The sequence below is a fragment of the Hemicordylus capensis genome, chromosome 13 (genome assembly GCF_027244095.1).
Source record: "Hemicordylus capensis ecotype Gifberg chromosome 13, rHemCap1.1.pri, whole genome shotgun sequence".
NCBI lineage: Eukaryota > Metazoa > Chordata > Lepidosauria > Squamata > Cordylidae > Hemicordylus > Hemicordylus capensis.
In genome coordinates this window covers 16,835,248-16,861,466 of record NC_069669.1, presented here as the reverse complement: position 1 = coordinate 16,861,466, position 26,219 = coordinate 16,835,248, and the positions used below count along the sequence as shown (strand labels likewise).

Here is a 26,219-nt window from a genome sequence, read left to right as displayed (position 1 = left end):
CCACTCTCTTATGCTATGTTTTCATTACTCATTTTCAACAACCCACTAATATATGTGGATTACCACTATTACTGGGTACAGCTAAAGTCTGGGATTAATTGGTTTTTCCACATTCTAAGGTTTTATTTCCTTATTCCTCCTGACTCCTTTTTGGTGATAAACTGCATATTCTTGGTGGCAACAGAAACTTTTCTACATGGGACAGGAAGACTGGAAACTCCAAAAAATGGCTCCATGCTGTTCTACAGGGCATCTTAATAGGACCATCATGTTTTCTGTGTGAAACTAAACCTTTTCTTCATTTTGACATACCAGCTCTGAGGAGGGTGGAGGGGAAATCATTATAATTGATATTTCCCTTTAAAATCCAGGCATGCTGTGACCTGCACAGTTGGTCTTGCACAGCTGCTTTGCAAATTCAATCTCAAACATTGGTCAATAGCTCGTCCCATGATTCTAGGGAATTCTAGAGCTTCTTCACTAAGGCAGGTATTCCTGTTTCAAAAGAACATTATTGACTGTCTACATTCAGCACTGACAGAACCAGTACTTCAACAACTGCCTGAAATGGTCTTTCCCCCCCAAAGGAGAGTCCCCCTTTAACACATAAATGAAATAAACACACACTTGTCTAATTTAGTCATCAGGACAGATAATTACACCCCTTCAATTGTTTTCTCTTTTTTCGAGTTTAAGTTCATGTCGATGAGAGATGGTAAAATTAGTCCACAGGCCATCTGAAGTTTGCAGCTTGCTGATTAAAGCCCTAATTGATTCTGAATGTTTTACAAATCAATCTTTGAGAATTACTGTGGGATCACAACAGCAACACGTAAAGAAACATTTAATCAAACCTCCCCTCCTCTTGCCCCCACCGTGTTGATCAAGAGAAAAGTGAGCATAAATCCCACCCATGAAATGTCCATGAGGTCTCCAGCAAGGCACTGAAATAAATCAAGCCATTCTTCTTTGCGATTATTTTTCAGATTACTTATTGTTTTTCAAATAAAGGGGGGAAATAGCAGAAGGAGTCAAACTAAGAATTACACAAGAAAGGGAAACCATCTTATAACGACTATCGGAAACTGGCAGGCAAGGCCATGGGCCAAATCTTGCCCATGACTGTCGGCCCAGCAACAAGAGGAATGCCTGCATGGAGTGTGACAAGGGGCCATGGCAGGGGAGTTGCTAGCAGCCCTGTTCGAGAAGTAGCAGCAGGGGCCCAGCCTAACACCTTCCAATCTCTCCTTAATGTGGTCCTCAAGGCAAAGGAGCTAACTAGAAGAAATTAAGAAGGAACTCCAAATCCGACCATAAACATTTATTGAATATAATTACGCCATGTGGAGGAAGCTGGCTAGAATTTTAGAGTGTCCCCTTATTCAGACCAAATCCATGTTTTTGAGACCTGTAAAACCCCTTGTTCTGGCAACCTGTTTATTTGACAAATATATTTGCATATAATTCCATTTGTGAATCCATTAGCAAACTGCAGATTCTGCTTCCCTGCTGCTAGGGGTGTGTGTGTGTGTGTGTGTGTGTGTGTGTGTGTGTGTGTGTGTGTGTGTGTGTGAGAGAGAGAGAGAGAGAGAGAGAGAGAGAGAGAGAGAGAGAGAGAGAGAGAGAGAGATTTTGTTCCCTGTTGCAAGACCTATCTCACAACAGAGATTCTGAACATGGATGTGCAGGTCAGTAGGCAAATCAAGTTTTTCATCTTCTCCTATGATTGGTGCATTTCCTATCCTCCCCCTCGTTGGCTGTTGTTTTAATCTTTGAAAATACTTTGAACAAAAGGATTTTGCTGAAACAACATGAAGTAGGGGTGCGGGCCCCTGACAACACAGCCAGGGCTACTGAGCATAAACCAGCTTTTTGCCTAAGAGACCTGACGCGGCTGATCATCACCCTGCCTCTTTTGCAGCCGGCCACGTTTCCTGCCTTTTACTTTCAATGCCATATGAACTCTGATTTCCTTCAACACACCCAAGTTTACTTTTTAATTATAATCTGCTGCCTAGGAGTTCATTCACCTTCTGCCCACCCATGCTATTACCTTGACCGCACCTAGACACTACTAGAAGTTTTGGACACCCTCTAAAATATATCGGGGTCTCTCTAGGGGCACATTAAGGCTGGAGAGATCCCTGGGACAAAAAGTGGAGATGGACTCCTGTCCCCTGACCTCCTACTTCAGAGGCCCAAGGGAGTGAGAGCAAAGAGCAAGCCGTCACCCTGTCAGCAGGGGGCCCCCACCACCTCAGGGGCCCAGGGACATTTGCCCCACTTTGTTCTACCTAGCTATGCTCCTGGGTCTCACATTATAGGCATTTATTTATTTTACACGCTTGTTTACTTCCGCTCCTTATTTTGAACAAGAGGCCTCTAAGGCGGCTAACAAACGCCACCAAAATTTTTCAGTGAAAACAACAAAAGAAAACACAAACAAAAGTTAAACAATAGCAAAAAGACAACCACAGCGAAAGCGTACACCTTTAAACTGGATCACAGGATAGCAGATGAGCTAAATAAAATTAAATGCTCGCTGACACAAAAAAATGGAGGGTGTGGCAACTAACTGAGAGGTGTGTGCGCGTAGGTGGGGTTCACACACACACACACTCTCTCTCTCTCTCTCTCTCTCTCTCTCTCTCTCTCTCTCTCTTTGGAGAGGTACTGTGACAACCCAGAGAGGAACTGAGTGTCAATTCTCTTGCAAGCACTTAAGAAACAACTCTCAGGCAAGAAAGATCTATATTCTTCAGGGGGATCTTATCAAATCTGGCTCACAGAGTGTTAATCAACTGAGCACGTCTGCATGCACTGTTCGCCAGGGCCTCCTTGGAGGAAAAATCTAGATTTTAAAGCTCCTGCAGCGCTCAAAGTTAAAAGGGAGAAAAGCCCTTCGGTGGCTCACCTTAAGGGCTCATCGAGCTGACTGGCGCTGGAATTACAGGCAAGGGCAGCCCTTTCCTACTCGCGGGTCTGCAGAGGTCAGAGCCTGCACGGAATGGCTTTCATGCGATCTCCCTCCCTCCGCCCATATCTTGCTTCGGCAATGAGGATTCGTGTCATCTCACCTCAGCTTCCCGGCTGAAAATGATAACACACTTGTCAGTGCTGAAACCACTTAATCCATAACTGTTGCACCATCTCTCTAATAGAAAAGTCTGTCTTCCGCCTAATATTCGGGCGCGGGGGTGAGGGGGGAGAGTGCTTTCCAGGTATCACAAAATTCATGACCCTTGGTGACATCTGCTTTCTGAGCAGCATTTCTAAAATCACACAAAAGGCTGGTGTGGCACAGACCGCTTGAGGCATTCTTTGGAATAATCTCATTTATCAGAATGAACTGTGGGGAGAAATATACCATGGACTGGATTTGTCCAAATAAAGAGAAGCGGTTTCCACCATTAAGAGGGTGCAGCCTGGGAGCTGAGACATATTCACTACATCACATACATGCAGTCACAAAGCGTGGTGTAGTGATTCGAGTGCTGGACTAGGACGGGGAGACCTGAGTTCAAATCCCCATTCAGCCATGAGGCTTGCTGGGTGACTCTGGGCCAGTCACTTCTCTCTCAGCCTAACCTACTTCACAGGGTTGTTGTGAGGAGAAACCTAAGTATGGAGTACACTGCTCTGGGCTCCTTGGAGGAAGAGCGGGGCGGGAGTAAATAAAGGTAAAACAACTTTAGATAATGGCGGCTGACACAATGGGTTGCCTTTAAGCAACCTGCCTAGAGACCAGCAGGCTGTTGGTTCAAATCCCCACTGGTGGAAACACCTATATCGGGCAGCAGTGATCTAGGAAGGAGATGGTAAACGAGTCAACACCGACTCGAGGTCACAGCCAACCAACCAACCAACCAATGCCCTAATAAGATTTTTTTTTTTTTTAAGAGACAGGGACAGAAAGAGATGACTCAGACACACTTGTACTTGCCACAGCATTGGCAGGATCCAACCATTATAGGAATCCAGAACCAGTACTTCAGGCATATCCTCTGTGCATGGACACATCTAAAGGATCAATCCACACTGTTGCTTTCCCCCTCACACATATATGTACAGAGCATTAAAAGTATTGTTATCTTTTTCTATTTCAGATAATAAATCAGCATCACAAAAATTGAAATTGGGAGGGGGGAACACTAAACACAAGGATGTATCTAATGCATGCTCCTCAATGATACAGTATACGGAGTCATCTGCTTTCTGAGCAGAATTGCCCTTCTCTGCTGCTGGCAATTACTCAGCGACTCAGGATTAACGCTTACCTGAGAGCAAGCACCACTGAACACAGTTTTGCAAACAAATAAGCCTCCGATCACACTAACTTCTTGAAAACTGGCTGCTGCGTTTTTTGTTCTCCCTTTTTAACTTTCATTTTCTAATTCCAAACATTTTTAGCCAGCAGGCAGGAAAATAGCCCAACCCCCTGCATTCCAAAGGATGGTAGAGAGGAAGCAGAAGAGAAAGTGAGGAGAGGGTTGGATTAGAGTGCCTCCTCTTCTCCTCTCAGCTGCGGCACTGGGCCTGGTGAGTGGGCAAAGGGACCCCCCCCACCAAAAAAATGCCTCCCTTGCAGCTGACTTCAGGTTGCTGCATGGATGAGATAGTACTAATGTACACACCAGCAAACTGCTCTGCATCCCAGGCACTCCATGGTACCAATTGCTCCACTGACTGGTTTGACATGTGCCCAGACAGAGAGACAATCCTTAACGAGAGTCCATTTTTAAGAATACTTTTAAAATGGCTGTGGTTCTTGCTTAATAAACAGGTATGTGGACTGTTAGCTATAACTGCAAAGGACAATCAGAACTGCACTATATACAGCGCAATGTATGCAGAGGAGCACCCAAGTAATTTTGCGGCCTGGACCTCAAGGCCTTTGGAGCCCACCCACCCAGCCCTGCAAATTAAGCATCATCATGCTCGGCCAGGCAACCACACCACCCGGGACAGTCTAAAGAGGATTTGGTGGGGGGGGGACGCAGGGGCTGTGGAGGCCCTGGACTTTGGCCCAAATGTCCAAGGGTAAGAGTGGTTCTGAATGTAAGTATCCTTTGACAGCTGAATGTTTTTTTCTCTCTCTCTCTCTTCTTAACAGAAATATGACATAACAGCACAAAAATCCTGAAAACCTGTGGCAGATGCCGCAGTCCATATGCATCATGAGAACTGTGTGTGATATTGGCTACAGAAACCACCCTTTGAAAAAGCACAGTCATGACCGCTCCTCAGCAGCTTGGTGTCTTGTTCTGTGCTATGAAGGATGGGGCATGTGCAGGCAAACAGATCACAAAAGTGTCCTCTAAGAATGCACTGGCTAACAAACAAGTTTCTTGTCTGTATTAAATGTACATGAAACAATGCTGAGCCCACTCAGGTCTCAGCTGCTCATGTTTAATTTGAAAGCACATCAAATTAAATATCCCCTGGATTAGAGCCTAAAGTGGTAAAGCAAAGGTGTAGAAATATTCATCGTAGTCTGGGTTTTCCTCACACCCACCTGGAGTCATGAGGGCTGCCTGTGAAGAAAGGTTTATTGGTGTGCTGCAAATAATCTGTCGTAAAGCAGCCTATAAAGACACATAACTTGGACCCCAGGTTAATCCAGCTGCATTGGGAAGACTGTTATTAAAAATATGACTGGCAAGTGTTCACATCACAAATATGACTAATCTAAATTGCAGCTCACTGGGGATTAATATTTTGAAAATATTGGCCCATTAAAGGTAACTGCTTATGACAAATCTAATATCTATAACAGATTAGTTTTGTGCTTCCAGCCCAACTGAAAGATTGCATCATGAAGCAGGTGCAAATGTTGCAGCTAGAAATTGAAAACCAGCAAAACCACTTACAAGATTATTAACAAGAAAGTGAAATGAATTACCAGCCAAATATAACATACTATAAAACAGAACGGCTGGCTCTTTAAAAATCTTACTTTTGGAGAATTCAATTATCAGGTTGGGCTTCTGATGCCATTAAATCTAATATTTTAAAGGACCATAGCTTTATCATAGTGAGGATACAAGCACTGGAACGTGCTTTCTAGTGACTATTGCCCCTTTCTGATGTTTTCAATGAGTGTCCAATGAACATGTGGGAGGGAACCTATGCATGTTAACGGTACTGTCTGTGTGGAGGGCTCTTTTTCATGCACTTGAGGATGTTCCCAAACACACACCTTCCATGGACACAGCTACATGTGTGGGGGTCTTTCTGCAACAACAAACCCTTTTATGTCAGAGGACAGAGCAGGAGACATTCTAGACTTTGGACAGAAATTATTTTTCTATTACATTTCTCCATTTCTGATTATATACACGTATGCATTCTGTAACGACGCTTAACACTGCCACAATAATTAAGGATCCACCGCTTCTTTCATTATCTTCCTGGAAGTTAAATTGATAGACAGTGGTTTTTTTAAGCCATCAATGGAAACAAATAGCCTTATGTGATTGACTGTATAATACAGCTTGATGACAGGATATCAGTCAATAGCAGAAGTGTATAATTGTCTGAGACCCTTCTGTCAAAATAAATTCTGGGTTATATTCAAGTGAGGAATTCCACAGACACCATAAAGTCCAAAAAGGTCTGTCAGATCCCATAATATTCCTCTGCATTAGCCTGTGAAGTGCAAATAGCCCTCTCCATCAACGACCACAGTATCTGATCTCTCATCTACTGTGTAATCAAAGGCAGTCTCTTTTTCTTCTTGCCCTTGCTCATTCAGTCTAATGGAATTTTGTTTGTCTGTTTTGCTAGTATCAGAGCCAATGGCACTAATTTCCATTTTGAGGTTTTCTGGTCCTCTCCATTCCAGATAGATAAACTGTGGCAACTGAACTACCGTATATGTATAAAAGAGAGCATTGTAATGCCATATGTCTTCACACTGATACATTTCTGCAAGATAGCTTCCTTTCAAGGCAAGAAAAATCCTTCTTTGAAAAGGATCACAACTATGCACATTATTTACGACTATGGGAGAGGGGTTTTTTATGCATTAAGCAAAATCATTCATCGCCCATAGCAATAGCAATAGCACTTACATTTATATACCGCTCTATAGCCGGAGCTCTCTAAGCGGTTTACAATGATTTAGCATATTGCCCCCAACATTCTGGGTACTCATTTTACCGACCTCGGAAGGATGGAAGGCTGAGTCAACCTTGAGCCCCTGGTCAGGATCGAACTTGCAACCTTCTGGTTACAGGGCGGCAGTTTTTTACCACTGCGCCACCATCTTCTCTTTGACCTCCCTTTATTTGGTTCCTGAGTCTAAACTATGCAACTGATACCCCACCGCATTTTCACGCAGAGAACACACCTCCCCTTTTAGCTCAAACTGCATATATATTGCATTCCCTTGGACTGGACATCCCATGTGGCATCAGCTGGAGTTATGTTACCTTCAACAAGGCAAGAAAATATACTTCAAAATATCATCTGCTGGTGGTCTCTATGAGCACAGAAGCAATCTGCAATAATCATGACCACTTACAAATACAGGCTTTCAACATCAACAATGTTATATGGGGAAAGCAAGAACTGTGCTTAAGCCTGTCAAGTTATTTCTTATTTATATCTCACTCTTCCTTCTGGACAGATCTAAGTGGTTCACATTGCATTTTGAGTGGTCTCTTCCATTCAAGGCACTTACCATTTGGTCCAATTAGCTACAACAAGGTTACAGTATCAGTTGCTTGTGGACCATTTGCAAGGCTTCACAGCGATCTCACAAAAATGAAATGTCATTCATGAGTTGCCCAGGGCAATCTGATGAGCTTCCTCATTGAAACGGGGTTTTCAAGGGACAAGCCATTGCTACATACAAATCCATCTGCATATTATCAACGTATAACACGGACTTAACATTTGCTGTGACAAATATACTGAAATTCCATTAAAAGTGATCAGGTTAAAGTGACATATTCACAAGAGTAATTGTAATCTTTAGAGTGAAATTAAATATCAGAATCTTGTTTATACAACTGACAATATTATCAATTCTGACACCTGGCAATCACAATAACATCTCATTCTTTTAAGAAAGTCTATTGTACTCACTGGTATACTTTGAAATGTGCAATAAATAAATAAATAAATACCTAGCAAAAATATTATTTTATTATGTAGACCATTAAGCAAAATATTAAATGGCTCTAAAATCCTCATTTGTATTTGGCCGGTAATATAATCAAGGAGAAGCTCTAGATCAGTATCAATATATAGAGAGATAAAGATACTTAAACCTCATTGATTCACTGGCAGGGGCATTAATACTATTAAAGTACTCTCACAACAGATGGAAATTGAAATCTGATTGATACATTGTCTGAAGACACAGTGAGGTCATTCACACAATCAAAAACAGTGTCCTACTCGGGTTTGGGAGATGCGTGTGCTCCCAATTTTTGGTTATGTGGAAGCAAGGTAGGAGGAAAACCTGGGTAGCTTTTCCTCCTACTTTGCTTCCACACAATCACTTCTACCCAGGTTTTCCTCTTACCTTGCTTGCTTCCACACAACCGAAAATTGGGAGTACACACATCTCCCAAATCCGGGTAAAACACAGTTTCCGATTTTGTGAATGACCTCACTGATTACTAACAAGTTTGAAAAAGCCATCTTTAACTGCAATCCCTCAAGTGACAGGACATGACAGTTACAGTCAAAATCTTAGCTGTCATAGGAGAATAAGCACCTTGTTCCCTAACCCTAGAAGTCAGGAAGTTGGAAACCAAGATGAAGTCGGTCCATCACAAGACAATAAAGATCTACTTGCCACTGACACAGATGAGGGAGGAGGACAATTCCATCAGGCCTCATCCCAGGTGGGTTCTAATTGCCACAAAGAGAGCTATCTGTCATGGCTCCAGCCCTGACTAGTGACTCTGGGACCAGCACTGGACCACGTCTCAGGCCATGACACCAAGCCAGAGCCAGAGAGAGCTCCAGGGATGGACTCATTCAAGACATTACCGGTACAGCCTGAACCCCGCCCCCCAAAAGCCCACTTGTAACCTGAACCCTCAGAAAAGCCAGTTCCTCCTTATTTTCACTAACCTAATATCTGCATGTTAGCACAAGAGGCAGGATCTGAGGCAGGATCAGCTGGAGTGGAGGAATAATTCTAGACTGCTTGCTGCCCAGGCAGGGTGACAGGGCCCAGTGAGGGTAGCCCGAGTTCAGAGGTATTTATGAGTATTGTCCACCTCCGGCTGCTGCCAGATCGATGTCCCACGGACATTACGGACCCTGCTTTGACTCATGGATTCTGTACCATGGACACCATCTGTGGGATGAACCATATGGCAGGAGCAGCCTTGTCCCCCAGACCAGAGAGACAGTTTGGTGTAGTGGTTAGAGTATCTGACTAGGACTGAGGAGACACAAGAAGCTCACTGGGTGACCTGAGGCCAGTCATCATCTCTCAGTCTAAGTTACTTCAAAGGGTTGCTGTAACAATAAGATGGAGAAGGGGAGAACCATAGAGGCTCTTCTGAACTTCTTGGAATAAAGGCAGGGTGGAGAGTAGGGATGTGCAAACAAGTTTGGGGGTTCACAGTTCTGGTTCGGGGGTTCGACGGTTTGACCCCCGAACCAAACCTCCCCCGAAGTTTGGGGGTTCACAGACCAAAAAAAAATTACATTTTTTAAACCTTGTACTCCCCTCTGGGGAGTTCCTGGAGGCAGCGGGGTAGGGGGGTCCACGGAGGTCATGTGCGTAGGTGCACAGCCCCCAATATAGTTGCCAGGCCACCGGGTGAAGGCCAAACTGTGGCCAAAGAGCGCCTGAATGGGGCAAGGGGGTTATTTAGAAGGCCGGTGGGGGGGGAGGGGGAACCTCCATGGACCCCTCCCGCTGCCTTCAGTAACTCCTCTGAGGGGAGTACAAAGTTTAAAAAAAAAATTGTCCACGAACCCCCCAAACTAAACCAAACCAGGGTGGGTGGGTTTCGAGGGGGTGCCAGACCAAACCGGGCCAGCCAGTTTTGTGTACACCCCTAGTGAGTGAGTGAGTGAGTGAGAGAGAGAGAGAATGAATATATGATAATATACATCATTATCTGCTCCACTTATGGGTTTGGTTGGTTGGGAACCTTTCTTTCCACCCTGTTGTTGAGGTAGACAGTGAGAATCTGAGTGGGCACTAAGTTCAGGGTAGGGGAATCTGTTCATTTGTTCTAGAGTGGAGGATTCATATGGTGAAGCTCATCCCTACTAAAACTTATTTAAATATGTTTGCATCCTGCCTTGAAGATCTAAATGGTGGAAAGGCAAGCTAGAAATCAATTAAATAAATGCATAATTAAAAATATATATTTCTGCTAGTTAAAGGATTTCAAGTCACTGGGAGGCACAGCAGCATGTTCCATTACTCAAAAATTCTGCATTCTACTTTTTCGGCAATGATCTATAGGGTATTCCTCTAGTCTGTTCCACAGATCCTCTCACCTATCTCTTTAAGATTTGATTTAATATCTCCAATCACCTTGAAAAGACCATTTGCAATTTTAATCACTCTCTACTAATTACCTCCTGCTATAGCTATGGGACTGACGTTCACCGTGATACCTGAGATAAACCTGCTCTGCATGGGGAGATCGGTGCCATTGCCTATATCAAAGCACTTACATATTTCATACTTATACTTCATTCATTCCTGTTATTTTTTAAAGCATTTAAAATCATTAGTAGCTCACCTGGAAGACAGTGTGTATTTTGAGAGTGAGTGCCACAGAAGTTTCACATGAAGCAAAATTAAATACAGATTTGGGGGGTTCCTCTTCAAAATAAATATCTGAGGAATATTCAGGAAAACCAAGAGCTCTGATAACAGAGCAAGTTCTTGGTGTGCGTTGGCCAGTTGGGAAGATCACACATTATCTCTAGTTTTAAGCTGCTTTTATTTACATTGATAGCTTTAGTCATATTGATGTATGTGGTCTGAAAGGTGGGGCAGGGCATCCATTTTTACAAGCAAATAAAGGATCATCTGTGTGTACCCACATTCTTATGAATGGATCCTGCCTCAGAAATGTAACTATACCTTCCTTATTTACCCCAATCAAAGACGACTCTGAATTTAAGACAACCCCCTTAAAAAGCAGAGGTAAACACAGGTTATACCTGCATTTACTCAAAAAGGAGCAGGACGCTGAATTTAAGGCGAACTCCTGATTTCCGATTTCAAAAGACTTGGGAAAAACCTTGGATTCAGGCACATACAGTACTATTCGCAATTACTTAATGACATGCCCTTCAAAGAGTTTTATGGGATGATGGAGTGTTATGCATAGAAATCTTAAACTTTAAGCTTACTAAATTGATCTGCAATCTTGCTCCATTAAAATCAATCCATAAGAGCTAGATTGCTCTGTTTGTTTTGGCTGGAATAATGGAAAAGGTGGGGGTAGGGGAAGCTTTTCACAGGAAAACAACTTATTAACATTACAACCCTGCAGCTTCTACATGCTGAAATTTCAAGATGCTTGCCAAAAGGAATACTATATACGTGTGTTTACGCCTGAAAAATGACTGCCTCAGCTACTTGTCATATATTCTTTCAACAGAAGAATTTAGCTTACACAAAAAATTTTCCTCCTTGTAGTTTTGCAAAATGGTTCTTTGTTAAGAAATAATGAGCATGTAAAGAACAAGTGACATGTTTGTAAGATATGGCAAACTCTGCCAACCCAACGTACTTGCTTTACAATAGCGAATCATGGACACACAAATAGAATGAATCCTGGTCAAACATGGATCCTGGTCAAACATTCCTGGATGAGGAATGAATCCTGATCAAACAGGAGAGCTGGTCTTGTGGTAGCAAGCATGACTTGTCCTCCTAGCTAATCAGGGTCTGCCCTGGTTGCATGCGAATGGGAGACTAGAAGTGTGAGCACTGGAAGATATTCCCTTCAGGGGATGGAGCTGCTCTGGGAAGAGCAGAAGGTTCCAAGTTCCCTCCCTGGTGGCATCTCCAAGATCGGGCTGAGAGAGATTCCTGCCTGCAACCTCGGAGAAGCCGCTGCCAGTCTGTGAAGACAATAATGAGCTAGATAGACCAATGGTCTGACTCAGTATATGGCAGCTTCCTGTGTACCTATGTTTCTATTTGGGGCACATCAGTTTAAGTCATCTTGTGCAAGGACTTACGGGAGGACTCAAGGCTCCAGGAAGTTCTCCTGCATATGTCCCACTGAAAGGAATAGAAGCCATACAAGACCTCTCGTGCAGCTCCCATTCATTTCCATGTTCTATCATCCCTGAGGATTGTGCCCTCAATAGTGATATTTTGTCACAGAGATTATTGGGAGTGCAATTATTCCCACCTGAAATCACATTATAGATCCTTGCGGTGCTGGCATAAAATCTTTACTGAAAAAGTCACAGAGAACATCCCACGGGGGGAAAAAATATGTTTTATGACCAGCTGTTCTCCAGAAAAGTAATTCTAAATTCATGTGGTGTCCAATAAGTCAATCAATAAAAAGATCACTGATTATTTTATATAAAGCAGAAATACTCAGCTGCAAGTGAGCTTTTTTAAAAAACCTATGTAACAGAATATGTCACTAGTACAGGAATTCCTTTCGGGGGGCAAGTGGCCATTCAGTTTTACGATATAGAATTTTTTTTTTAAAGATTAGCAGGAGTTTACTAAAATGTGAAGACTGTTCCAGTAGAGGAATTCCCTGCATTCATGGGTATCATGCACATGAAACTATATGCACCTGATTACGTGTGACGTATGTCTGTTTTGACATATGGGGGGGGGACCTGGGTCACTGTGCTGTGTCTTACTCACATGAGTGTACACACAGGGTTTCACAAAATCGATGCCTGTCTAAGAAGAGAGTGTATGTGCATGGGCGGGGTGTGTGTGGCAAAATGGCTCTGGAGTAATTTACACTATTATAAATCTACCATTTTATACCTGTTCCCAGCTATGAGGCTGCTGGAATTAGCAGAAAATAGCAAAAGGGAGAAAACTGATAAGGACAGTATTTCAAGAACAGGTCCAAGGTCTATTTAGTCCAGCATCCTGTTTCCCACAGTGACCCACCAGATGCCTCTGAGAAGCCCACAAGCAAGAGGTGAGAGCACGCCCTCTCTCCTGATGTGGCTCCCCTGCAACTGGGATTCAGAGGCATCCTGTCTCTGAGCCTGGAGGTAGCCTATAGCCATCAGGACTGGTAGCCATTGATAGACCTGTCTTCCATGAATTTATCTAAGTCCCTTTTAAAGTCATCCAAGCTGCTGGCCATCACCACATCCCATGGCAGAGAAATCCATAGATTAACGATGTGCTGTGTGGGAAAGGTACTTCCTTTTGTCAGTCCTAAATTTCCTGGCAATCAATTTCATGGGATGACCCCTGGTCCTAGTACTGTGAGAGAGGGAGAAAAATGTCTCTATATCTGCTCCTTCCACCCCTCAATCTTTTCTTCAAGATTCTCTTTTATTCCTTTCATTGAGAAATCATACTTGACAAGTGATTTTTTAATGTAAGTCTAATTAAACTGTCTCGTAACAGGACCTTTAAATAATTCTAGTGTATATTTGCTTCTTGGGTGGCCATGAAGCATTGGGAGACAGTGGCAGTCCTCTATTATGGGTTATTTCTGGTTAGTCATCTAACAGCTCGACAAAATGGTCAATGCGGGACATTAGTATTCAGATTTAATGAAATGTCTAGTCCTATAATAAAATAAATACCATGCATTATCAGGGAATTTTTAACCTTTAACTATAGCCCTGTAACTATTCTGCAACTGCAGTAATTTTATTGAGAGCCTCACAGGAGTGGAAGTTATTTTCATAATCCTGCTGTGTACATCCACAAACGTCAGTCTTCCCTGAAATAAATGTATCTGGTTAGCAGAAAGAAGCCTGGGCTGGGGAAAGCAGGTCACTTGGAGGGACCAGAAGCAGCACAGGGATAATACTCACTTCTCTCACAGGCCAGACTGGCCAAGGGCTGTCCCCAGTTTTCTAAAAATATATTTCGTAGACCAGGAAAAACAACCAATGTGGATACAACTTCTAGGGAATTACACTTTCTGCTTTCTTGTGATAATGAAAGACACTTTCTTCACAATACTCACTTGCTGCATATCCTTCCATGCTACTCAGGAACAGCAAGGCTCAAAGGAGAAAAGCGAGGATGTGGTTTGGTTCAACCCCAAATGGTTGAACCGAACTGGTTCAACGTCAAACATGTCCGAACCTGTTTGCACACCCCCAGCATCCAGATAGTAGGAATCTTCACGAACCTGTTCAGGGGCCCTTTTATGGGCCTCCAAACAGGTTCAAGCAGGTTCGTACACCGGGGTGGGGGGGTGGATTTGAAGTTCAAGGATGGGGGAGAGCGCACCCAATACTTCTGGCCACTTCCGCCAAAGAGGGGGAAGAGGCGGCAGGGAGGTACACTGCCGCCCCGAAAATTTTCACAGGTAACAAGCGCCAGCAGGGGGAAAGTGGGGGGAGAGGTAAATGCACCCTCCCTCTCCCTTAAAGTGGCACCCTCCATGGCCTCGGGTCGCCCCCGCCCCGTTCCGTGCACATCCTTACCAGACAGTAGAGACCCATGTCCTTACTCAGCCATGAAGCTCACTCACTCTCATTCAGCCTACCCTACCTCAGCATTTTTGTGAGGATAAAATTAAGGTGGTGGGTGGCGGAAGAACCTTGTATGCTTCCCTAACCTCACTCAAGAAAGGACAGGATAAAAATTTAATAATCCATTTCCAGACTCAGAAGCTAAAGAGATCTACAACAAGGTCATGTTAGGATGACTTCTCGTATCCCAAAATGCCTGCTGCTGCTGTCCCAATGAATCCTCTAAAAGTTGAAACTCTTATGCTTTCTTCAGCTTTGACAAGTTACATGTTTTCAGATACTCTGTGTACCTATCATTAGTGGAACAGCTTCCTACAACTTGGTTTTCTTCCTTGTTACATTAGGAAAAAGAGGCCAGGGACTGCAGGCACACAAAAACATTTGTCCAAAACAGAAGTTTAGGCATTGCCATTATGCCAGCAAATCAGCACAGTTTACTCAAGAATGTATTTCCCTGGATGGCATGCATAATTGATGTAAGTCACATTTTATATAATGATTGCAAGGTAAATTCAATTTTCTATTTTCCTTGTTTGTGTCCTCTAAGAAGCTCTTATCACCACATATCAACTCCAGAGCAGTAAGAGAGATAGGAAACAAATCACTCCAATGAATGTAATAGCAAAAGTGATTAGAGATAGCAAAAGATTAATTGCATGTGCCAAACATAAATGAAGGGGTTCGCAGGAAGCCCTGCTGGATTCTAAAAGTGTAGTGCAAACAAATATTGTTATAAATACCGTACACCAATTGTCTACAAGCACTGCCCATTATTTATGAGTCATATTTTAAAATGTTAAATTTTAAAAGGCAACTTCACAAAATATCTCAGAGAAGATTTTGATTCAGCAATACTGAATTCAGCAATAATATGTTAGAGGACTTAGGAGGGGAGGTTTCTTTATCTGCTCAGCTACAGTGGAAGTACACAGGTAAAGGAACGACGCTAATTAATATTATCTGGAGACATGAAGTTAACGTTCCAAATAAAGTAGTGTATTTAGGAAATCCATCAGGGAGATAGATTAATACCTACATGCCTCATTGCCAGCTACATACTGGAAGAGGGGAAGGGAGAAGGGGGCAGTCAATAGCGGTCAATGGGGTTGCTGGTGCTAAGAGTTTAGTCTATGCCATCAGGAGCTGCATCTCCAACACAATATGCATTATGCATCCTGATTCGAGGTAGTCCAAACCTTAAGGGTCACTGTAGTTGCACTTCCCATATCCAAGCAACTTCCCTTCCAGAGCTTTTTGCGAGGAAGGGCTTCAGATCATCTCCATGCCAAAGCTGATGTGGGTGGCTTGCCCATCTCTGGTTCCTTTAAAGACAAGGAAGGCACACATACAGTAAGCCTTAAGGGTTTGGACTGTCTCAAATCAGAATGCACAGAGCACATTATTGCTGAACTCAGCATTGCTGAATAATATTTCCCTTTGAGGTATTTTGCAATTATTCGCCCCCCAACAGTCTCCAAACTCCCTCCATCCCACCCACCAAAATCTCTCTAACCTTCCCTCCAGCCAGCGGCGGAGTGGGACCGCTGGCGGCCCGTATGCGGCCGCCCCTGCTAGCCACGCCCCCGCGTCTGACATCAGACGTGGGGGGCGTGGTCTGGCTCCTGAATGGAGCCTTGAGGCTCCGTTCGGGAATTGCAGTATAACTACCGAAAGGGCCACGCGGCCCCTGCGACAGTTAAGCAAAGGAGCCTAGGAGTGAAGAGCCGCTCCTGGCTGGTGCTGCGAATGCAGCACCAGCCTTAGTTTAGCTCCCGAAGGGGCCGCACGACCCCCGCTCGGGAGCTAAACTACCACCCCCGCGTCTGACATCAGATGCAGGGGGGCATGTCAAGGCCATGAAGCGTGGCCCTTGATTGGGCGTGGCCTGTGTTCTTTGAACCCGTTCACCCAATGGTAGCTCTGCCCCTGCCTCCAGCCTACTTATTGGGCTAGAATGGAAGCACTCAGGCAGTAAGTGCCCAAGAGAAGGGAAGGGAATCTCTCCCCTTCACGATGCCATGGTAGGATGTATCAGGCCATAGCAGCCCCTGGGAGACATCTCTCTTCTTCTCCCTAACGGGGCAGTGTGCCGCCAGAGAGCCGTCACTCTAATCCCTCCTAACTGAGCCAAGAGACACCTTTTGAAGTGGTGATTCTCTTGTGTTTAGCAGGGGGAGTGCAACTGGCCCTATCCAGCCCCGGCACAGCATCCCTCCAATGGCTGTGTCTGGTATCTGCCTTATGTTCTTTTAGATTGTGAGCCCTTTGGGGACAGGGCACCATTTTATTTATGTATTATTTATTTTTCTTTGTAAACTGTTTTGTGAACTTTGGTTGAATAGTGGTATATAAATATTTGTAGCAGTAGTAACCTGGTAAGTGGGATGAGGTTGGGAACATGTGAGATTTCTCCTCCAGCGTGGATTAAAAATCTAAGTCAAAGATTATTTCAGGGTTTCTAATACTGGCCTCTTCTTTGGGGTGAGCATCATGAACCCATAAAAGTCACATCCCAGGTAAAGAGTTTTGGCAGCCTCTCTAAAAGAAACTGCCGACAACCAGCCACCATGAGAAAAATCCATGAACGGGGCTATAGTAACAAGTGGGCTGCAAATCCTGGCCCAGGAAGTACTTCATAGGTGGTAATGCTGGCTCGGCCCCATCTCCATCCCCACCAGAGCTGAAATAATGTCCTTCCAGAGCATCCAAAGATAGGATAAAGGGGCAAGCACCAGTGCTGAGGCACCAAATGTGCTGCTCTTTGCCAATTTTGTTGCTAAGGATGCACCGCAGGAGCACCAATGTAAGGGTATTAGTGGTGCCCTCTCACCAGTGCTGGGACCCTTATGACCAGGACTGTGGCAGCATGTGACTGTTTGCTTCACGGAGAAACATAATGTGAATATGGATTTGCCACATCCAAAGGCAACATTCTGTCGATGGCACTGTATTGACTCTCTAGCAGGCTCTTGAGTGGTCTAACAGCATCAGACAGATCGTTGGATGGCTGGATAGGCTGGCAGCTGGTGCATCAGTACTAGTCAATGAAAACAGAGTGCTTCTGTTCCAGGAAGCCATCAAACCCTGCAATTAAGTCATGAGCAAACCAAGAACTGGCCACTGCTGTTTGAACACACCAACTGTGATGAGGAAAAAATTGTATGGAGCATTGGCCTTCTGCCTCCATTGCTGAAGGATTCAGAAGAGTTCTGCTTTCCCCAGGAACAGGAATACAATAATGGCTTCCACATCAGTTAACAACACATAAAAAACAGGATTCATGGGTGGTAAGTTGCATGTGGTGTGTTGCATGGAGGAAGCCAAACCCAACAAATATATGCTTGGCTGGATGGATAAGCAGGCTAACATGTTGCTGTGACTTAGACCACAGTTTTATTAAATCACTTCTTCAGTTGTAGACACATTGAACAAAGATTGGTTTTTGAAAAAGATTTGTATATTAATCCCCTTCAGAGTGGGAAAGCAGCATGAAAGAATTCAGCGGCAAGAGAAATTTCAACATGTCAGGGCATTATGGATTGCATTTCTGGTGATGCTATCCTTCTAGATCTAGCTCCTAAACACTTGTACAGCTACTTGAAATTAGCTTTCTAGATGACAAAAGAATATTGAATGGTTGCTGGAGCGTAGAGCATCTATTCATCTGTCTGACGAGAGTCACAAACAGAACAATCACAGCAGAATTTTTCCTGGAATTCTGCTTGACAGGAAGAAATTTTTAAAGGTTATCAAGAAAGTGAGCAAAATGAAATGTCATTATTTCCAAGACAGATTTAAACATAGCATAACTCATAAAGTACTGGATCTGGGGCTGCATTGGATTCCCATCAGACTTGTTGAGAGAACCAATGGTATATAAAGTACCGTCAAAGCAGAGAAATCCAATCCCCCCACCCTCAACTTTTATTCGATGTCCCTTTTCTTTACATGGGAGGTGGGGGATCTCATTGAAGCATTAATTTCATTTTAGCTCAGCTGGAGGCTAAACAAATTTAAACTTCTGAATGATGCGGAATAAAAGCAGTTTCACTGGTTTTATAGACCTGGCACAAGCTTGACCCTGGCGGAGCAGTCTCTCTTCTCTGGAGGATATGACCTGTCTTTTCCCCCTTGCTGCTGACACCTGAGCTAGTGGAACTCCCCATCAAAAATTCATGCAACAATATGTTTGAGACGGCATCTGCTGACTGTGCCTTACCTTACCACTCAAACCTCAAAGCAAAGCCTCCCCACCCCGCTGGCCTGGTTTTCAGCAAGCCTTGATGGCAAACAGAAATCACTGCTTCGCAAAGCTTCCTTTCTGAGAGGAAAGCACCATTTCTGACCCACTCATAACTTCCCATTCATAACAATGATGATGAAAAGAAGAACACACACACACACACACGTACGTGAGGAGGCAAAGAGAACAGAGCGGCGGTTTGGGAGTAATTTTCAAAGAGATAGTTTTCATACAGCATTTGCTCAGTGGTATTCCACATGTCTTGCCTGCAGAAGATCACACCTTCAAATCCCTGACATCTTCAGTTTGTCTGTTTGTTTGTTTGTTTGTTTATTCAAGTAGAAGAGATGGGAAAGACGTACACCTGAGCTGCTACCAGTCAAAGTAGACAACATTTTCTCAGCTGGACCAGTGGTGTGACTGCAACAGGCAGCTTCATGTGATTATATTATGGAATTTTAGAGGAGAAGACATTTTACTAACAACTAAAGTTCTAAACTTCACACATGCTTCAAGCAGAAGTACATTATTTCTTGTTAACTGCACATACAGTTCAGCCTAATGACATGGTGGGGGGCATTCAAAATATTTGGGTAAGCAGAAGTCCAGGAAAAAATGAATGTGCTGTTGGCCAGGGGTAAACAATGTGGGGGAAGCCATCGTGGCTCCCCCAGTTGTGGGGGAGTAAGAGCAGGAGAGAGGGCATGCCCTCAACTCCTGCCTGTGGCTTCCAGCAGCATCTGGTGGGCCACTGTGCGAAACAGGATGCTGGACTAGATGGGCCTCCTTGGGCCTGATCCAGCAGGGCTGTTCTTATGTGGGAAATCTTAATTTAAATGTAGAACAACAGAATCTTCTGTGTGTCTCTCAGAGAATCGGCATCATGATTAAAATCTAATTGAACTACTAGACAAATTTGAGCATGGGGCTATTTAGCATAAGCCTTGAACCTCTGATGCCCTGAGACAAAATGCCTTGTTATTACAAATGGAAACTGGCCTAGTCAACATGACATCCTTATATTTCAAATTAATTGCAATATAACCAAACCAAGAATTTAATTTTAGTCCCCACAAGACTTTAATCTTATCAATGGGGCCTTTCCTTTACACTTGCAATGCTTGGGAGGACGATTTATCTTCGTTACATAATAATTGGCTTTATTATCTTTTGACTCTTCAGAACCGCTGGCTGGCAAGGTTTTTAAAAATTTCATCAATCTTATTTTGCATTTTTCAAAGCTTGCATGGGGGAGGGGAGGGGAGACAACAATGTCCAAGTCTGCAAAACACATTGTATCTCTTAACGTTATGAATTGGGCTCGAGAATATCTAATTTATTATTATATCTACTATAATGACATGCACCTCTATATTTCAAAACTTGAACAAGGAAGTCCAGCTGTATGGGTCTGAATTGCAGTTCCAGATGATGATTATTTATTATTTATTTATTTGATTTATATACCGCCCTTCCAAAATGGATCCGGGCGGTTAGTGTTGCAAAGGTAACATCCAATATGCCGGACGATCATGCACCTTTTGCAAATGCGTCTTTTCAATCACTGACTCGGGCTACACTTTTTGTGTCTTTTCAGAACATGTTTGGAGAAAGACTGGGAAAGGGATATAATATTGCATTACTAACATTTCTAAAGGTAAAGTACACTGTTTAAAAGCAATACTGTATAACAGTATTTCACTCCTTATGCTTTACTTATCTTTTAGCTTTACTATATCTTATTTGCTTCTTCTCTACTTCACCTAAGTTAATAAAGTTTAGAGGCCATTTCATGGGTCCGTAGCCCATAAAAGCCTATATCACAATAAATTTGCTTTTAATACCCTAAGGGACATCTCTGAGAGGAACAGAGGAAACTTCCAATTACAGCTACAACCCAATACAGCTACAGTTCCATCCAACACAGGAAGCTGCCTTATATCAAGTCAGACCATTGGTCCACCGAGCTCTGTATTGCCTACACTGACTGACAGGTCTCTCGAACCTGGGACCTTCTTCAGGCAAGCAGATACTCTTTCACAGCTCTGTACCCCTGAGGGGAATATCAGCAGCCAGTGTTCACATGTAGTCACCCATCCAAATGCATAGCAGGGTGGACCCTGCTTAGCAAGAGGGCAGTTGATGCTTGCTAGTGCAAGACCAGCTTATTTAACAGACTGACATGGCTACCTCTTCCAGAATTCATCTAAACTGTTTTTTGCAGTCTTTGTAATTCTGGCTTCCAAACACTTTACCTGGGCTCATTAGCATTCCTTTCAAGAGCATTGTTTTGAAGTCCCCTCCACCATCTTTTGCATATACCTTTAGGATCAAGCTTCTGCCTGATGATAAGCCCACTGTGCTTCATTGAAGTCTATTGAGTTTAGCATATTTGTTTCCTTTCCCCCCTCAGTTCTAGCCCACCTTCACCTTGTTTACTTTAAAGCACCTTATAAGCATTAAGCTTTTCTGAAAACTGCTGTTTCTGACACTAAAGCAACATCAAAGCAATTATGACCAAGATTGGTTGGCAGGAATCTCTCTTAGATCTCAATCTTTCCCATTATTTTTTTAATCATTCTCTGTCCCACATCAGTCCAAAGGCTACCTGCATGAACTTCATTTCTCCCCTCCATTTTCTCTGTATGTCCATGCCACTTGTACCCTATAGTGTATTGTAAATGTTTTATTCACATGGCCACAGACTGACTATTCCCAAATGTTAATTAAGATCAGAAAATGAGCTGCAGAGTGCATTAGTGGTTATGTAATACAGACCATTAAAGCCTGCTTTATAAATTAATGTCATTAAATTCAAAGTATAGCTGTTTTTCCTGGGCTGCCAGGGGAAAAAAAGTATATTATATATAGAAAGGTTACATGGCACCTTTTATTCAAGACTTTTCAAGCAACTTAGCAAGGCAGAGGGAAAATATAATTATGAAGACTATTTTACAAGGCAAAACAGGGAGTCTGTGGCAAAAGCTACAAGAGATTCCAGGCTTGGTGATGTGGCCTACTCCTTAGATAATGTGGCCCTCATAGTTACATGATTTACCATACCAGTTGCCCTCAGAGCCCATTCAAATCGCTGCTACTGTGGGAAAGTAGCCTCCTTATGGAGGAGAATCTTATGGGGCATAATCCCACTGTCTCTCTCAGAAAGATGGAGCCGTGGGGTAAAAGCTGCACCTAGCTGCCTAAGGCCAGTCAGAGAAGATCTCCATGACATGAGTCTCCATGTCTCATGAGGAAAGGTCATGAGGAAATGCCTCCAGGACTCAGGTTCCAACCACCAGTAGACCTCTAGGCTGCCCTCTCTTTCAAACACCCTTTGAAGGCTTCTCCAGCTGAACTGATGCTTTGATAAGCTAGCTAATGGTACTATCCAAGACCAGGTTTTTTCCAAGTTTTTTGATGTTAGAAAATGGGGGTCGCCCTAAATTCGGAGTCCTCTTCCTTTCCGGTAAATACAGGTATAACCTGTATTTAGCCCACAGTTTTAAAGGGGATCAATTTAAACAGAGTGGTCTTTTATTTGGGTAAATACAGTATGTTCATGTCATACCGTAAGATATCTCCCTTCAGCCTTCTCATATTAACAGTTTCTTGATAACACATGCATTGGCACATGGGATAGGGCAGCTCCTGTGAGCAACAAACTGTATGTAACTATGCACTGAACTTCCGACTTCAATGCACATTTTATTCAATGCTTATATAGTACAGCTATACATATGCATATTTTATACATATGCATTATTTGTATGTATATAGCTTTGCATCCTGGGGAAAAAAAACATCCTGTGGATACTCATGCTGTCAGTCAGGGTAAAAAAAATAATCATGGCCAGAACATCACTCTTTCCCCAAATTTATAAGGCAGCATGGGACATCCTTGCAGTTTTCAGTGCAGGTAAGGAGAAATGAAGAGGGAAAGGAAGGCTAGCAAATTCTGCATTAGCTGCCAGGGATGTGCATGGAATGGATTTTGCATTCTGTTTCAAGCTCAAAACAAAACGCAGATGGCCGAAACAGCCGACGACCCGATTGTTTTGATAGAAAAAACTTGAAATGTTTCAAGTGTTTCGGCCATAAAGAAAAATGAGGAAACTTGAAACACCCCATAGCTCCTAGGGGCATCAAAGTGGGTTGGGTAGTAGGGTATGATGGATGCTACCTACCACCCAACCCATTAAAGAAATGGGCAAAGAGGCAATTTAAATTAATTTTTAACCATTTCCCCAAACCCCAACAGGATTGCAAGTCAGTCAGAAGCCAGTGCCAGAAAACCAATCAGCAAGGAAAAACAGGCCTCCAAAATGTCACTTGAAACATTTCAAACTGAAACAGAGTTGTTTTGTTGTTTTCCATCCTCAAAACATATCTTTTATTTATTTATATTTATTTATTTGATTTATATACCACCCTTACAACACTGGTTCAGGGCGGTTTACATCATTTAAAGGGCATTTTGTTTCGAGCTCAAGACACTTGAAACAGCCCGTTTCAAATCGAAGCATGGGATCCTTCTGTGAAGGTGCAGGAATTAATTTTTTTTAATAAATCAAATGAGCCACAGCAAAAGTTAGTAAGAGACTATATTCAGCTGTGCTCAATTCTGCCTTTACAGTGTTTCTGTAAGTTGAGAATCCGATGCCATTTTAAAATTACACCAAGAGGAAATAGATACAAAGAAGTCAAGTCAACAGTAATATGTTCACAGAAAGGACCTGGCCCCCTCTTCCAACTCCTAGAACTAGATCACAGTACTTATTTCCTGCCTCTACACAATTGGTTTTTCCATTGGAATCCGACATTATTATGTGAGTATCCAGCAAAGCTAGCTCAGTTGGCCCATTTTATACTTTTAAGTTGAACAATGCATCATTCCTTTTTTTTAAAAAAAGGCCAGGGAGGAACTTTCATATTATTAAAGGTAGGATTACCCACTGTTTAAGAAGGAATCATTGTAGTCATTTTGGACTTAAGGGAACAGGAATCTCATCCCTTTATTCATATTTATAAAACATTTTTGAAAGAATCAATGCTATATTATATGCAACAAAATGCATAAAGGACTCACAGATTAAAGCATTTTATCTGAAATGGGGAAGAATCCAAGCACATCAAAATACCAACACAAACAAGCACAGGAAATCCAAACAGACTTCTATGATAGAATCCAGAACAGCACAAAACCACAAGCACGCACTGTTCCTTATCTCCTTGAAATTCAAAAATACTTAATGAAATCCAGACCTTCCTCTAAATGTCTTTGTGCAGCATAGTTTCACTTGCAGAAATGAAGCACAGAATATATTAAAAGAAAGACAATTGTTATTAAAATTGCATCACACCTATAAAACTTGCATTAACTCATGAATCAGGAAACTAGTTTTCTTTTGCATTATTCTCTGTACAAAACCTGAGCTCAATAACTCTGACAAGAACTGAGAAGAGTTATGTTTTGCCATTTGTGGAAACAACCGCGGTGATTCCCTGTCTAGTCATTTTTCGACTATTTGCAGAATTGTATGTTCTAACTCAAACAGTACTGTGTTCAGTACAGCAGGAAGCCTATTATTGGAGTCTTAGTTTGCATAGATTCCTGTTTACACTAGGGATGTGCACGGAACCGACAGGGGCCAGCTCGATGGCGGGGTGTGTGTGTAGCTTTAAGGGTGGGGGAGGATGCACTTACACCCCCTGCCGCCGTGTTTCCCCCGCCGGCATTCGCTTCCTTAAACATCCCCTGGAGTGGCAGTGTACCTCCCTGCTGCCCCCTTCACTATGTTTACCAGAAGTATCCGGAAGTAGCAGATGTGCCTGTGTGCAACATGCGTGAGCATGCGCACATCACACTCGCAAGCATGCACATTGGGGGCATGTGCACAGGTGCAGCCGCTATTTCTGGGTACTTCCAGTAAAGTTAGCGAAGGGTGAGGCAGGGAGGTACGCTGCCGCCCCAGGGGATATTTAAGGAACTGAGCCTCAGTGTGTGGGTGGGGGAATGCATCCTCCCCCACCCCTAAAGCTGCACCCCGCTGCCATCGAACCGACGGAACCGGCCACCGTTCAAACCAGTTCAGAGGCCCAAGGGCCTCCGAACCGGTTCTGTGCACATCTCTAGTTCGCACATATCACCAGTGTATGTCTCACATCTTTATAGTTTAAGAAGTAATTATAAAAGTGGGAAGGACATAAAGATTTGCTAGGCCAATACACTATCTACTGCAGCTGCATCCTCCATCTATGAGGTGCTAGCCTCAATAATCACAATTATAATGTATGTGCTACAAGCAGAGGAGGAGATGGGAGGCAAGCGGCAAATGCTAAGGGCTCCTGTGGGGCAAGGGTGATATTAAAAAGGCATACTTCAATGGTTCAAAAAAGTTATGGTGAATGCTAGAGAAGGAAATGGTACTTAAAGCACAATTATTAAATGGCGTTATTACAATATAAGTCTGAGGGACTTATAATAGAATTCTAGAGACTATATAATACATATTTCATAAGACTTCAAATCACAGACCTTCCATGTTAACATCTACTTTTGCCGTAAGACTGTCTCCTTCTTAGCTGTTAAGAACTCTTCTGAACAAAATGCCAACAGCAGCCTTTCAAAGTGCAGAAAGGAAAAGAATACAAAATCCAACTTTTTAAAATATTGATTAAAGAAGTCATGAATTTTCATCCATAAATGTACCTAAGTGTATTTTTCCATGAATCACTGTGTGAGGAAAGCAGAAGGTTAAAAGCTTTGGGACTGAGCCTGGTTTGATTAATGCACACTTAGAATTCATTCACCATTTAGAAGCCGAGTTCCTTATAGGATGCTGTTGTTCATAGGCAATACACTGGATGTATGTTCCTGTGGGAGAAATTTTGTGTGGCACAGTGTGCAAAGCCTGTTTCGGGGTACTGTATAATTTTTTAAAAATATAACGACTTACGTGTCACACTCAGGTAAATAAATGGGCTTGTCTTGTTCTCTCCGTTTTTTTCATTGACGGCCTGGACATAGTAGCATCCTGCATCAGCTGCTGATGTTGCAAGGATCACCAACTGGTTCTCTAGTGTGATGGCTCTATTTTTTTAAAAGGAAGCAAGCAAAAGCCTGTGTTAAATTATGACAAGATGAATTAAGTTACAAAACCAGCACAGGCCATCCGATCTGGCAGGCTTATGTATAGCATTCAGAGATTATCCCTACAAAAATGATTAGAAGCCAAGAAAAGGAATTACATTTCTAATCTATCCATGAGAAAGAGATAAATCCTTTGGATTTTTGCAGTTGCTCTGTTTCTCTTCCTTTAAATTG

The 26,219-nt window shown here is 43.0% G+C and overlaps 1 protein-coding gene across 9 annotated transcripts in view; it reads right to left on the bottom strand.

Moving 5' to 3' along the window:
- SDK1 (sidekick cell adhesion molecule 1) overlaps positions 1 to 26,219 on the bottom strand; it is a 733,784-nt gene that overhangs the window by 414,696 nt on the left and 292,869 nt on the right. For all 9 annotated transcript variants that reach the window (XM_053276314.1, XM_053276315.1, XM_053276313.1 and 6 more), the window contains one exon: positions 25,852 to 25,985. In XM_053276314.1, coding sequence (XP_053132289.1) covers positions 25,852 to 25,985 — 134 coding nt within the window. The remainder of the gene's footprint in view (positions 1 to 25,851; positions 25,986 to 26,219) is intronic.